The 14,224-nt window shown below is 45.9% G+C and overlaps 5 protein-coding genes across 5 annotated transcripts; 3 read left to right on the forward strand and 2 right to left on the reverse strand.

Moving 5' to 3' along the window:
• The first annotated feature begins 7,852 nt into the window (after positions 1-7,852).
• LOC142120120 (histone H4) lies at positions 7,853-8,181 on the forward strand. The gene has a single exon (XM_075194166.1). The coding sequence runs from the start codon at positions 7,870-7,872 to the stop codon at positions 8,179-8,181; it is 312 nt and encodes a 103-aa protein (XP_075050267.1). The 5' UTR covers positions 7,853-7,869.
• Positions 8,182-8,769: 588 nt separating this feature from the next.
• LOC142120130 (histone H3) lies at positions 8,770-11,512 on the reverse strand. The gene is made up of 2 exons (XM_075194175.1): positions 11,401-11,512; positions 8,770-9,301 (listed from the first exon to the last, which is right to left on the reverse strand). The coding sequence occupies exon 2, from the start codon at positions 9,286-9,288 to the stop codon at positions 8,878-8,880; it is 411 nt and encodes a 136-aa protein (XP_075050276.1). The 5' UTR covers positions 9,289-9,301; positions 11,401-11,512; the 3' UTR covers positions 8,770-8,877.
• On the forward strand, positions 10,602-11,361 carry LOC142120129 (histone H1.5-like). The gene has a single exon (XM_075194174.1). It carries the CDS (start codon positions 10,602-10,604, stop codon positions 11,286-11,288), a length of 687 nt encoding a protein of 228 aa, XP_075050275.1. The 3' UTR covers positions 11,289-11,361.
• A 557-nt stretch (positions 11,513-12,069) lies between the features above and the next one.
• Positions 12,070-12,680, reverse strand: LOC142120133 (histone H2A type 1-like). The gene has a single exon (XM_075194177.1). The coding sequence runs from the start codon at positions 12,663-12,665 to the stop codon at positions 12,273-12,275; it is 393 nt and encodes a 130-aa protein (XP_075050278.1). The 5' UTR covers positions 12,666-12,680; the 3' UTR covers positions 12,070-12,272.
• Positions 12,681-12,960: 280 nt separating this feature from the next.
• Positions 12,961-13,510, forward strand: LOC142120125 (histone H2B 1.1-like). The gene has a single exon (XM_075194170.1). It carries the CDS (start codon positions 12,982-12,984, stop codon positions 13,360-13,362), a length of 381 nt encoding a protein of 126 aa, XP_075050271.1. The 5' UTR covers positions 12,961-12,981; the 3' UTR covers positions 13,363-13,510.
• The last annotated feature ends 714 nt before the right edge of the window (positions 13,511-14,224 follow it).

Genomic DNA, 14,224 nt, shown 5'->3' on the forward strand with positions numbered 1-14,224 from the left:
CCCACAGTGTAGATCCAGGTTTGGATAATGAAGGTGTCAATGTTGTACACCGGGATAAGGATATTGATGTAGCTGGCGCTGAGGAGGAACTTAACGAGGAGGATGCTGAATTGGTTATCTTAAATGAGCCACCAGGGGGGGGGGGACAGTTGTTGTCCATGGGAAGAAAAAGCCCATTGTCATGCCTGGCCAGAAGACCAAGAAATCCACCTCTTCGGTCTGGAATTATTTATATCCCAATCCGGACAAGAAATGTATGGCCATAGGTAAAGCTCAATTAAGCAGGGGTAAGGATCTTGGCCACCTAGGGACACCCTCCCTCATATGTCACCTGAATAACCTTCATAATTCAGTGTTTAGTTCAGGAACTGTGGCTAGGACCGTCAGCAGTCTAGGGACACCTAAATCCCTTGGTCCTGATGTATGCAGGGCCGCCGAGAGGGGGGGGAGCGGGTACATTTTACCCGGGCCCGGGCTTGCCAGGGGGCCCGGGCCGGGCCTTAGATGCAAATTTGTTTGGTTTTTTTTGTTGGGTTTTTTTTTCATCTTCCGTCTTTTCATTTTAATTTTTTTTTTTCCGCGGGAGGGGGAGGGGGAGGGGGGGGGGGGGGGGGGGGGTCGGTCCGGCAAGATCGTTGGTGGGGGGAGCTGGGACAAAAAAAACAAACACAAAAAAATTAATACTCACGTGATCGGCGCCGCGTCCCTCCTCGTTCTTCTCTGCACCATTCACACTGACTGTCGGGCGTGATGTCATCAAGTCACGCCCGTCAGTCAGTGAGGAGCGCCGCAGCCAGCATGAAGACAGAAGAGAAGAGAAGAAAAGAAAGAAGCTGACAAAGGTAAGCAAAGAAATGGAGAGGCAAGAGGAGGAAAGAACAGAAAGGGACAGTACTATAAAGAAGGGGAAGAGAGGCACAGAGGAAAATAAAATGGAAAGAGAGGCACAAAGGAAAATAAAATGGGAAGAGAGCCACAAAGGAAAATAAAAGGGGAAGAGAGGCACAAAGGAAAATAAAATGGGAAGAGAGGCACAGAGAAAAATAAAATGGGAAGAGAGGCACAAAGGAAAATAAAATGGGAAGAGAGGCACAGAGAAAAATAAAATGGGAAGAGAGGCACAGAGAAAAATAAAATGGGAAGAGAGGCACAAAGGAAAATAAAATGGGAAGAGAGGCACAAAGGAAAATAAAATGGGAAGAGTGGCACAGAGAAAAATAAAATGGGAAGAGAGGCACAGAGAAAAATAAAATGGGAAGAGAGGCACAGAGAAAAATAAAATGGGAAGAGAGGCACAAAGGAAAATAAAATGGGAAGAGAGCCACAAAGGAAAATAAAAGGGGAAGAGAGGCACAAAGGAAAATAAAATGGGAAGAGAGGCACAAAGGAAAATAAAAGGGGCAGTGAGGCACAAAGGAAAATAAAAGGGAAAGAGAGGCACAGAGGAAAATAATAGGGGGAGAGAGGCGCAGAGGGAAAAAGAAGGGGGGAGAGCAGCATGGAGGGCGCAGTGTGAGCATAAGGGGGCACAGTGTAGTTGTGAAGAAGGGGCACAATAATGTGTGTGTAATGGCACAGGGGGGCTTTTTGCAATGTAGTGTGTGTGAGGTAGGTGGTGGCTAATTAATAGGTGCTATTTTGTTTGTAGGGTGATGGTGAGGCAATTTAATAGTGGGGACTATTAATTTAAGATGGGGAGGTTTGGGGGCTATTGAATGTTGGGGTGATTTTGGGGAGAATGAGGTCTATTTATTAAATGTGACTATGAATTATTTAATGGCAGTGATGCTTGCGGGAAATAGGTATTGCTGGGGCTGTTTGCAGGAAGGGGAATAGGTTTATTTATTAAATGTGAATACTATTATTTTAATGTTGGGGCTGGAGGAAGGCCTAATTATCAATTGTGGGTGCTATTGATTTAACGCCGGGGCTGGCTGTAATTTTCTAAATGTATCCATTTTTTTCCAAATAGACCCTTCAACATTGCAGGATCCGGACAAGCCGCAACAAAAGAAACCTGCAGCCACAGGTGGAGAAAGTGAGAAGAACAGGTAGGAGAGAGCAGCACAGTGTGTGAAATGCTATGATTCTAGTAGGGACAATACCAATTTTTGGTGAGTGTTGTGCCCAATGTAAGGTGCAGGCCAAGACTGAACTGTTTCTGTACACACTGCATTCTTTGTATACTACACTGTGGTGCCAGATGTCCTGAAAGTCAGGAGTGCTTGGACATATGTGACGCTCCAGCGAATTGAGAGCCTAGTGATTTTGATGTTAGCCACGCCCCAATGGCGCATTTACCACGCCCCCAAATGCTTGAACACACCTCCGAAAAATTGTGCGCGTCGTTAGGCTAGCCACGCCCCAACGGTGCATTGACACGCCCCTAAATGTATGACCACACCCCCAAATTTTTTGGCGCTTACTCGACTATGAGGGGGGCCCCATGAATTTGTTGTACCCGGGCCCTGAATTCCTCTTGGCAGCCCTGGATGTATGCACACCAGCAAAACCCTCCTCGTCAATTTCCAACACAATCTCGATCAGCTGCATTGGATGCTGTCACAAATGAAAAAATGGTGGAGGATTACTTTGCTGACACCATCCAAGTAGACATGTCACACAGTCCATATTCTTACTGGCAGGAAAAAAAAGGCAGTTTGGAAGCCCCTGTACAAACTGGCTGTATTTTACCTTAGTTGTCCCCCCTCCAGTGTGTACTCGGAAAGAGTTTTTAGCGCAGCGGGGAACCTGGTCAGTGAGCGGCGAAGGAGGTTGCTTCCTCAGAACGTAAAAAAAAATGATGTTCATAAAAATGAATTATCAATTCCTCAATCAAGTACAGCACTGCCCTCCAGATAGTACAGAGGGACCTGTGGTTGTGGAGTCCAGCGGGGACAAATTGATAATGTGTGAGGAGGAGGAAGTACACACTGTAGGGGGAGAGGAATCAGAGGTTGAGGATGAGGACGACATCTTGCCTCAGTAGAGCCTGTTTAGTTTGTACAGGGAGAGATGAATAGCTTTTTTGGTGTTGGGGCCCAAACAAACCAATCATTTCAGCCACAGTTGTTTGGTAGGCCCTGTCGCTGAAATGATTGGTTTGTTAAAGTGTGCATGTCCTATTTCAACAACATAAGGGTGGGTGGGAGGGCCCAAGGACAATTCCATCTTGCACCTCTTTTTTTTGGCATTATGTGCTCTTTGGAGCCTAGTTTTTCAAACTGCCATCCAGTCTGCCACTGCAGTGCCACTACTAGATGGGCCACGTGTTTGTGCCGCCCACTTGTGCCGCTTAGCTTAGACATCCAGCTATCTCGGTGCAACCTTTTGGCCTTAAAACAATATTGAGAGGTGTGAGGTGTTTAGAATAGACTGGAAATCAGTGGAAATTATTGTTATTGAATGTTATAGAGGTTAATAATAGCGTAGGAGTGAAAAACAACAAAAAAAAAAAACAGTTTTTATTCTTAAAAAAAAATAAAAATTCAGAGCCGAAAACCCTAAATCAGAACCAAAACCTTGAGTCGGGTGTTTTGGCAAAACAAATCAGAACCCAAAACCTAAAGCTAATCAGAACTCAAAACACTAAAAGTGGCCGGTGCACACCCTTATTATTAAATGTGAATTGTATTCATTTTACTTAATTTCAAATGTAGGGCTGGTTGCAGGGAGGGAGGCCTAATTATTAAAGGGGGTGCTATGGATTTATTAATGGAACTGTTTGGGGACTCCTAAACTTTATGTACCCGTTCCCCCCCCCCCCCCCCCCCATATAGGGCCCCGACATCCCAGAATCCACACAAGCAGCAACTGATCTAAAGACACCAGCAGCCGCAGGTGGTGGAATGTGACAAGAGCAGGTAGGAGAGAGCACGACCATCTGCCAACTGTCCTGAAGATGATGGGGCAGCGCAGAATTTGGGTGACTGTCTCGCTTAGTCAGAATTTGGTCTGTCTGCAAGGACAGTGGGGAGGTAAGTCCTGCTTCACACTGTACTGCTCGTGATATCAGAGATGCGTGCACCTATCAGTAGTGCACACAGTATTGCCTGTTTATTTGTCTAAAATGAAGACCATATCAGACAATAGGGGACACCCCTGTCTTAAGTGCCCCAGGCCCACCAGAACCTTAATCCAGCTCTGACCACAGGGATATCCGCAAACAGGCACCACATGGGGGTGTATTAATTATCTTTGATTCCTCACGGTCTTGCCATACTCAGGTTCACCTATCCATAGGCACCGATCGGCAAAACACCCTGCCAGAAACCAGCACAAAACACACAAGAACAAACAAGCAGCAAAGACAGAGACCACTCACCTGGAGCGTCAGGTCTCTTTGATGGCCGTGTACTCTGCTTCTCAGCAGCTGTGAGGGCAAAACACAGAAACACAAATAGTACAATTGGGGTAACAGTGCGTATACCCCTCTTACTTACATGCGGACAGCTTGGTGTAAACATGGTGGTGACAGTGGATTCTATGCTAGTGGGCACGTATCTCTAAACGGATCTTACGAGCGAGGGGAACAGTCCCTGGTGGTTAGTGGTGATACAGACGTAGGCATAGTGCCAAATTATTATATGGCTACAGGCTCTAAGCCTGACTCACGTGCCCAACCTAGGCTCTAAACCTAATAAATGCAGGACAGGCTCCAAGCCTGAATCCACCCCGGCCCCCAGGGTCATGGCCTGGCCAATTGTACCCCAAATATTAATGTCTTGAAATACACCTAAAAAGCCCCCGGGCCTTGTACATGACTATCTACTCCACGGTCCTACTGCCTATAGATGTGCCCACATTATGTAAATCATAGTTACCTGCTCCGCGCAGGAATCAGATGTTCTCCAACCGTTTCCACTTCTTCAAGTCCTTCCAGCCAATGGTGCCTCTTCTCCTGTTCGGTGCTGAAATTGATTGAAGTGACTCTGTCCTCTTCAGGCTGCGCTGGACTCAGCAAAATTCAAATGGTCGACTAAGAGCCGGGACTGGCTAGCCATTGATTGGCTGACCGCTATCATGTTCAGATTCGCTGTTGTCAATCCCGGTGAGAGCGTACGGGAGCCCAGACTTACCTGCCCTTGATCAGAGGTCTAGTAAGCAGAATCCTCTTCTTTTTTAACCTCCTTGTTGGCTCCAGTGCTGTCTTCCTCAGGATACCCTTCTACACTGAGACTTACAGTACCGCAACAGTTTAATTTGTGTATCTCTTCCCTCAGTTTTGAATTTCAGTAAAGGAGAGTTTGGTGGTCTGGGTATGATGGTGTATTCTTCAGCCTCATCAATGGTCCATCCAAATGCAGCCCGAATTAAACTTTTATTTATTTCAGTGATAAAAATTGTAAATACAATATTTAGATTTAGCAGTGAATTAATGGGAAGAAAAAAACTAGAAGAGTATTTCTATACCTCTTAAACATGAAATTAGTATAAATAATGTGATACTAAAACCCTTCCTCTCCTGTTTTGTGTCGTCTCTGAAACTATATTACTTTGCTTTTAAATGGAAAAAAAAGTGTTGTTTAATTTTATAATGGTGCTTTAATGCTTATAAAGTTCTTGTGAAACTTGAAACAAACACGTTATAAAGTAGAAACACCATTCATGAGAGAAATTACTTCTCAGCTAGTTTAGTATTACAACATCGCCACCTGCTGTCCAATAAGCTACTTGTGGCTGAGATGTCCGCTTTATTATAGAGCCCGCTTTCCCGGCAACCCTTGTCAATGCCGAGCTGCATTCTGGGAGATGTAGTTTGGATAGAAGGCGGAAGGAATTGGAAGCAGGTAATGTAATAAAGTGTTATTGTGTGCGCACAAGGAAGGGCCATGGTCACCTCACATTGGGGCACATTTATCAATCATCGGCAAAAATGAACAATAGTTATCAATCCTTATCGCATGGATAAGGATTGAACTATTTCTCAGATTTATTAAAAACGGATCACAGAAGCAGCAGTTGCGATAAACTGCTGTTCCTGTGATAAAAAAAAAAATCGCACTTACCCCGCCTCTTCCGAATGCGGTGTCCACGGATCTCCTCCAGGTGTTCTTCATTTTCCTTTACTCTGGAACTGCGCATGTGCAGTTCGAAAAACTGCACATGCGCAAAAAAAAACATCCCCGATCTGTCTCTGCAACTATAGTTGCAGAGACAGCGGTGAATGACAGCGAGGGATCATGTGATCCCTCCACACATGCGCTGTCCAGCTCTGCTCTTCGGACCAGAGCTGACAGCACTGAAATCTGACAGCACTGAAATCTGACATTTATGATAATAAGCGCCAGCTTCAGCTGGCGTACATTATCAAGACAAGTTTCCCCCAAAAAAATAGTTTTTTTCGGAACATGTTAGATTACGGCCAAGAGAAGTCACCATACTATTCGGTGACTGCTCCCAAAAACGTAGAGGAGTGCAAAGCAGCATATATCCACGATATCTGCTACGATGCACCCTTTATAAATATGCGGAGGACACAGAGGGACCTTAATTTCACGGTAAGAGCACTATTGTGCTTTCTTAAATATGCCCCATTGGCTTTGGAAGTGCTGGGACGTCCCCAGCCTGCTCCCCTAAAAACATCCCTTAGGTGCTGCACACACCGGCCACTAGTACTTGTGACATTGAAGGGGCATCACTCAGTGGGACATATCTCCCAACTGTCACCGAATCAGGACAAAAGTCCTTAAATGTGGGACGGCAGGACTGTCCCTCCAGAATCAATTGCTTCCATGGTGTTGGTGGTTATCACGTTGAACAACCCAGCCAGTGTGGTAAACAGCCCGGCTGACATGTTGATCTCATCTGGAGGGACAGATCGCTGCTCGGTATGTTCTTAGTATGTTGATCACTCCCATGTGAAACAGGCTTGTAAAACATGACAGATCCTCTTTAAATTACACCCTTCATGTATGCAGTGAGGCAGCCATGTTGTTTCCTGAACTAATATTCATGAGAATACAAGATATCAAGTGACCAGTAGGTAGTGACCACTGAGGCCTGAAGTACAGAGATTCCTCTTGTTCCTAATTAATTGATGTTGCACTGAAGGCTGCATTGTTCATGTATATTGGTTTACCCCCAACATGTCTGTATCCACTGTGTGCAGGTGGAGACCACTGTAAGATGCAGTTTGACTTGTGATCAAAAACTTGTTTATGTATCTTGAGAGATCTCAAGCTATAAAATTAATTAAAAATAATATATAGTAATATGTGTTTGTTACTTTGCAGCCTGTGTTACAGAATGAATGGACAGTGCTGAGTCAAGGTACCTTCAATATGGGCATGAGAGGCTGCAAGCAGACTAAATATACATCTCAACTATGCCCAGCACCCTGCTCTTGGTGTTGAAAAATAATTAAGAGAAGGAATTTGATAAAGCCAGAGAAGTACACAGATGCCAGCGAACATATTTTGCTCAGCTTACTTTGTAGAGGATTAGTCTTTGGGTTTTTACTACAAATACTACATTGTGAACTATCATAATGATTATCTTGTAGCTTAAACCACTAGAATGTTTTACATTTACATAATATGCAGTCAAACAACCAAAAACCGCGCACACAGCCATGTACAATCGATCAACTAAAGGAGACATTAAATTGCTTTACTTCGTAAGCTATACACTGCAAACAATAGGAGCGACTGAGCGGGAATTTTAAATTCGCAAACGGTTGAGCGCTCAGCGAATCAGTGATAAGGGGGGAACCGAAGCCCGCGTCACACAACGTACAAAGAACCGCTGCCTACTGGACACGCCCCCTTCCTCTTATGTCCCCTATCAGGTCCGACCCAGCTGCATAAAAGAAGCTTGTTGCGCAGCTAAACTGTATCAGTTGGAACATTTTTGACTGAAAGTTACATCATGTCTGGACGCGGTAAAGGAGGCAAGGGGCTCGGGAAAGGCGGTGCTAAGAGGCACAGGAAGGTTCTCCGTGATAACATCCAGGGCATCACTAAACCAGCTATCCGTCGTTTAGCTCGTAGGGGAGGTGTGAAGCGCATCTCTGGGCTCATCTACGAGGAAACCCGCGGTGTCTTGAAGGTCTTCCTGGAGAATGTGATCCGTGATGCCGTCACTTACACAGAGCACGCAAAGAGAAAGACTGTCACAGCCATGGATGTCGTGTATGCCCTGAAACGTCAGGGTCGCACTCTGTACGGATTCGGAGGCTAATTTCTTTGTCTATCCCATTACAAACCACAAAGGCCCTTCTAAGGGCCGCCCACTATGTCTGTAAAGAGCTGTACGACTAATGTCCAGGACCGTGAGAGGTTTAGCTCCCTAATATCACGTTACACACACACCTATGATTACTTGTTTCTGCACAATACTGTGATTATCGACGCCATCGTTCAGTCTGTAATTTATATTAGCTATAATGGGGCCACATCGATTTCATCCCGTGTATAAATTGAGCGGTCTAATCTGTTTACAGCATGCGTCTACTAATTTATACCCCCACATGCTGCTTGCCATATTTGGGTGGATGTGCAAGTGAATCACTACCCCGGAACCCGCTTGCTCTTTGGAGCCACCCACCTTTTCCCGAGATATTGTGTAAAAGGCTGTTGGCTTTGGGAGGGGAATGTTGACGGATTCTCGTGAATTGCACAGTATTACCAGAGGGAACAAAGGAAACGAGTCAGACGTGGACAACAACGGCCCAGTGTTAATTATCTAATCGCGCTGATCATATAGAATATGTGTAATTAGAATCCACATCGGCAAACAAAATGCAGAGATTTTACACATAGATAATAACTTCTGATTAAAATGTTACTACACAGAATAATGCTGCAGCTCGTTTAGAGAAAGATTTGGTGGCTCTGAAAAGAGCCTTTGTGCTGTGTGTAAGTCAGTGCCGAGTCCTTATGCCCTCTCCCCTCGGATCCTGCGGGCCAGCTGGATGTCTTTGGGCATGATGGTCACCCTCTTAGCGTGGATGGCGCACAGGTTGGTGTCCTCGAAGAGCCCCACCAGATAAGCCTCGCTGGCCTCTTGCAGAGCCATGACAGCCGAGCTCTGGAAGCGCAGGTCGGTCTTGAAGTCCTGGGCGATCTCCCGCACCAAGCGCTGGAAGGGCAGCTTGCGGATCAACAGCTCAGTGGACTTCTGGTAGCGGCGGATCTCCCTCAGAGCGACGGTGCCTGGCCGGTAACGGTGAGGTTTCTTCACACCACCGGTAGCTGGGGCGCTCTTCCGGGCGGCTTTAGTTGCCAGCTGCTTGCGGGGAGCTTTCCCACCGGTGGACTTACGAGCGGTCTGCTTGGTCCTGGCCATAGTTCTACTGATTCTATAAAGAATATAAGATGCAGATTCTTAACAATCCTATTTATACAGTGTGCTGCAATGCAATTGGATGAGTTAAGAACGCCCTTCAAATTGATTGGCTTAAAAACTGCGTCTTAACTTTCAAAATGCCCGCCTAAATTCTTTGCTTATTACTTGACTCGTAATTTTTAATATTATATATTATTATAACTTAAGAAGGCCTGGCAAGCTCTCGAATTAAATGATGTGTAATAATAAAAAATTAAGTGTTTCCAGTCACGATAATTACAATGTATGTAAAAAAGCTATCCACATTGACCACACGGGGGTGCCATTGCATCACATTCAGCGAAGACGAGAGGGATAATAACTAGGGATAGTAAAAGGATTCGAACCACGTCAGGGAATATAATCACTTTTGTAGATCTATATTTATGCCTTGTTGATAATGACAAACACGGGTTTTAAATTATCGATCTGAAATCACTGTGCAATTATTTGTATTTGTGATCCAATGTTTTCCTGCTCTTCTTGGAGTCTCCACGGCCGAGGCCTCTGCTGGAGGCTTTGATTGTTTCAGACATTTTTCCCGCACAAAACCAAACCACTGGTGACCTGGGGTCACTATATATCCGAATACGTAGGTGGCTATAATAGCCCTGGACAATGCCTTTTCATTACATCAGGTGGTTTGCTTAGCAAAAATTCGATTAATGTCCCCTTCCTCCCAATGCCAACTGAAGGGGATGAAGGGAAGCTGGACAAGTTACCAGCAGTTCCCGCAGACCGCAAGGGGTTGTTGAGATGACCTGAACACAACAAGCTGTGTTTGTCTGTGAACATCTGCAGTCGTTTCTACCTGTGGCAGCTGACTATCTCAAGCTCTAGGCTGCTGGTAATCATCTATTGAGAGTTATCTGGTAGGACCCTGCCATTAATGTATGGATAAGAGAGATGAGACCCGTTGTAGATGGTAAAGAGGTCGGATATGTTTTTAGTACCTTTGATAAGCTTACTCAGCAGCAAATGTCAGCACATGATTTACAGCTGACAAGCTGGAGAACGAGCAGACACTATCATATGTCCTATAAAGGTCTCATTACTTCCCTCAAAAGAAACACAAAAGAGATCGCAGACATCCTGGAACTGCAGAGAAGGAATAGTGGGCGTGGCTTCGCTATCCACCAATAAACACAGCGGCTGGTTCTTTATCTCAGCCAATGGCCGCATATCCCTGAGCTGTATATAAATTCTTGGTTGAACAAGTCCTACAACTAAACGTGTCAGTTTGAGCATAGAGTCATAGTCATTTGTATTGGAGGATGTCTGAGCCAGTCCCAGCCGCAGCGCCTGCTGCTCCAGCAGAGGCCCCCGCCAAGAGTAAGCGGCCCAAGAAAGCAGCTTCAGCAGGATCCATGAAGAGCAGCAAAGCGTCCGGTCCCAGCGTGTCTGAGCAGATTGTAAAGGTGGCAGCTGCATCCAAGGAGCGTAATGGGATTTCCCTGGCCGCTGTGAAGAAAGCTCTGGCTGCCGGAGGATACGATGTGGAGAAGAACAACAGCCGCCTGAAGTTGGCGATCAAGAGCTTGGTGACCAAAGAAACCCTCATCCAGGTGAAAGGCAGCGGTGCCTCCGGCTCCTTTAAGCTGAACAAGAAACAGTTGGACAGCAAGGACAAGGCGGTGAAGAAGGCAGCAGTGGCCAAAGCCAAGAAAGTATCCAAGTCCCCCAAGAAGGCTCCGAGCGCATCCAAGAGCCCTAAAAAGGCGAAAAAACCGGCAGTTGCCAAGAAGGCTGCAAAAAGCCCAAAGAAGCCAAAAGTCGCTGTGAAATCCAAGAAGGTGGCCAAGAGCCCGGCCAAGAAGGCAGCGAAGCCTAAAGTGACCAAGAGCCCGGCCAAGAAGGCGGCTAAGCCTAAAGTGGCCAAGAAGGCAGCGAAGCCTAAAGTGACCAAGAGCCCGGCTAAGAAAGCAGCGAAGCCCAAGAAGACAGCTCCTAAGAAGAAGTAAAACTGCAGATCCGCACTCCGGTGCCCCGTTACACAAAGGCTCTTTTGAGAGCCACCCACTCGGTCTTGACTGAGCTATAATGTACCCCCCCCATCCATCCTCTATCTTTTACCCTGTGGTGGTGACTGCTTCTGGCTCAACAAAGCAGATGTGAACCCCTTATGGTCCCCGGTAACAAATACCTCCAGACATCTGACTAGTTTACACACACATTGATAGTTACATACACATAACGTCAGTGCACCGTGACAATGGTTATTTTCTATAAGCAATTATGTCGCTCTTCTACACCCCGTGTGTAGCTTCATAAACCGTTTACTGCCCCTGAACAAAATGAGCAAAGGACGGAAACTCCTTATGTTTATATTACGGGATTATTTTCTTACTAGGTCATACGCTATACAACTGCTACCTATTGGACGGTTATGTCAGATTATTTAAATCCAGTGATTATCATCAAGTATTTGTTATCGACACCATAGGAAGCTTGTATTGGTCTCCGATTCACTGTGCTGACAAGTGTCATACACCGTAGTAACGTATCTCTTATATACTATTACTGTGTGTAAATCAATACTACCACCGTGTGATCAGTAGTGACGTCTGCCGTTTATCAGATACATTGTAATTTTTAAGATTGTTTACAATAAATGGTTTTCTAGTCTTTCAACTTTAATTCGGGAGCCTGTCAGGTCTTACGTAGGTAAAATTCTAATAGTAATATTATCGCTTCAGATTTAAGTGGTAAGCAAAATATAAAGCAGGCGTTCTGAAGGACGCAAGGAATATTAAATGAAAGTTTGAAGGACTGAACAGCAGAATCTGAGGAGAAAAGGCTGTTTCTCGTCTAGCTCAATAGTAAAACTGTCAGTGAGCTTCCGACTATCCAGATAAAGCAATAAGTAATGTATAAAGCTCTCGCAAGAAAATGTGGGTGGCCCTGAAAAGAGCCTTTGTGTTGTGGGGGTGTCAGTGGGGAGTAAATCACTTGCTCTTAGCTGCCTTGTGGCTCTCGGTCTTCTTGGGCAGCAGCACGGCCTGGATGTTGGGCAGGACGCCTCCCTGGGCGATCGTCACCCCACCGAGCAGCTTGTTTAGCTCTTCATCGTTGCGCACAGCCAGCTGCAGGTGGCGGGGGATGATGCGGGTCTTCTTGTTATCACGGGCGGCATTTCCTGCCAACTCCAGAATCTCAGCCGTTAGGTACTCGAGCACGGCGGCCAGATAGACAGGAGCTCCGGCTCCCACACGCTCGGCATAATTACCCTTTCTCAAAAGACGGTGAACACGTCCAACTGGAAACTGAAGCCCAGCCCGAGATGAGCGAGTCTTGGCCTTAGCCCGGGTCTTTCCGCCTTGTTTGCCTCTACCAGACATTTTCAGTTGCGTATTTCGTAATAAACTACTGTGATTAAACTCCTCCCTCATCCTTTTATTTATACCTTTCAGTGACAAACTCCTGCATCTCTGATTGGTCTGTTTTCGGACTAGCCAATGCAGCTGATGTTCAGGTATCCACCAATCCGTATAAGATAGAGGTGGGTATGATATTGAAACACATCACATGACATGACTAGCCAATAGCATATAGAGCTGGATATAAGTCTTATTTACATGGGCTGCCTATAAATAGGGCGATTGTGGGAGGTGCAAGTAATAGTCGCTGACTCACTGACCAGTATTTGTTTTAAGAATGCCTGATCCAGCAAAGTCTGCTCCTGCGGCCAAAAAGGGCTCCAAGAAAGCCGTGACCAAGACCCAGAAGAAAGATGGGAAGAAGCGTAGAAAGACCAGGAAGGAGAGTTATGCTATCTACGTGTACAAGGTGCTGAAGCAGGTCCACCCTGATACCGGCATCTCCTCCAAGGCCATGGGTATCATGAACTCCTTTGTTAATGACATTTTTGAGCGCATCGCAGGAGAAGCCTCCCGCCTGGCTCACTACAACAAGCGCTCCACCATCACCTCCCGGGAGATCCAGACCGCTGTGCGTCTACTGCTGCCCGGTGAGCTGGCCAAGCACGCCGTGTCTGAGGGCACCAAGGCCGTCACCAAGTACACCAGCGCCAAGTAATCTGCAAATTCCTCCTTTCCGAGTTGCCACAAAGGCTCTTTTAAGAGCCACCCAAATCTTCTTAATCGAGGCTATGACACTTGTTGGATCCCGCTGCTCTTTGTGTTCCTTGCAAACACAAGCCCACGTGCAGCTCTTACTGTCCGGGTACCCGTCTATAAACATAACGTGTTCGCTTTCAGCAAACATGAATGAAATGCCTTTTAGATCTCGTATGTCAGTAAATCATTCTGTCCTTACCTTCTGTTACCAAACTGCACCTGGCTGCTCTCTAACTGCCCCGTGCTCCCTGCTGCATCTAGGCGGCTAGAAGGAACTCTGACCCGACTAGTATCAGCTGCCTGACCGGTATTTAGCGCCTCTAGAGCAGGCTGTGCTGTCCGGGCTTCTCATTAGAAATCTGTTGACCACTGGCTATAGTTCTTCTGCAGACCAGGTACCGGTGCCAACACAACATATTTAATTCTGTCGGCTCTCATAAAGCATACAATATACATTAGTAACAATACATTGTGGCACATACACTGGCGAAACTAAGGGAGGAATAACCTTTATTAAAACACAGTGGTGGTCACCTCCCAGTCATCTGCGGACTAAATGGGCAATCCCGGATAGCCAGCAAGCACAGAAAGGTCTCAACCTGGACACATTTAAGAATTCTAAATGCGTGAAATTAGACATTACAAACAAGGTACTTTCAATATGGGGTACAGGGATTGCTGAACAGTCAGTACTGCCCAGCATCCTGCTCTCGCCACATGAGAGCGTTACTTCACCAGAGCTTGCGGTGTTTTGAAAATAACCATTGAAGTCCAGTTGTTTTTTTTTATATCTTTATATCATTGCAGATGTTGCTGTCATT

This window comes from Mixophyes fleayi, unplaced genomic scaffold, assembly GCF_038048845.1.
Source record: "Mixophyes fleayi isolate aMixFle1 unplaced genomic scaffold, aMixFle1.hap1 Scaffold_1979, whole genome shotgun sequence".
Lineage (NCBI taxonomy): Eukaryota > Metazoa > Chordata > Amphibia > Anura > Limnodynastidae > Mixophyes > Mixophyes fleayi.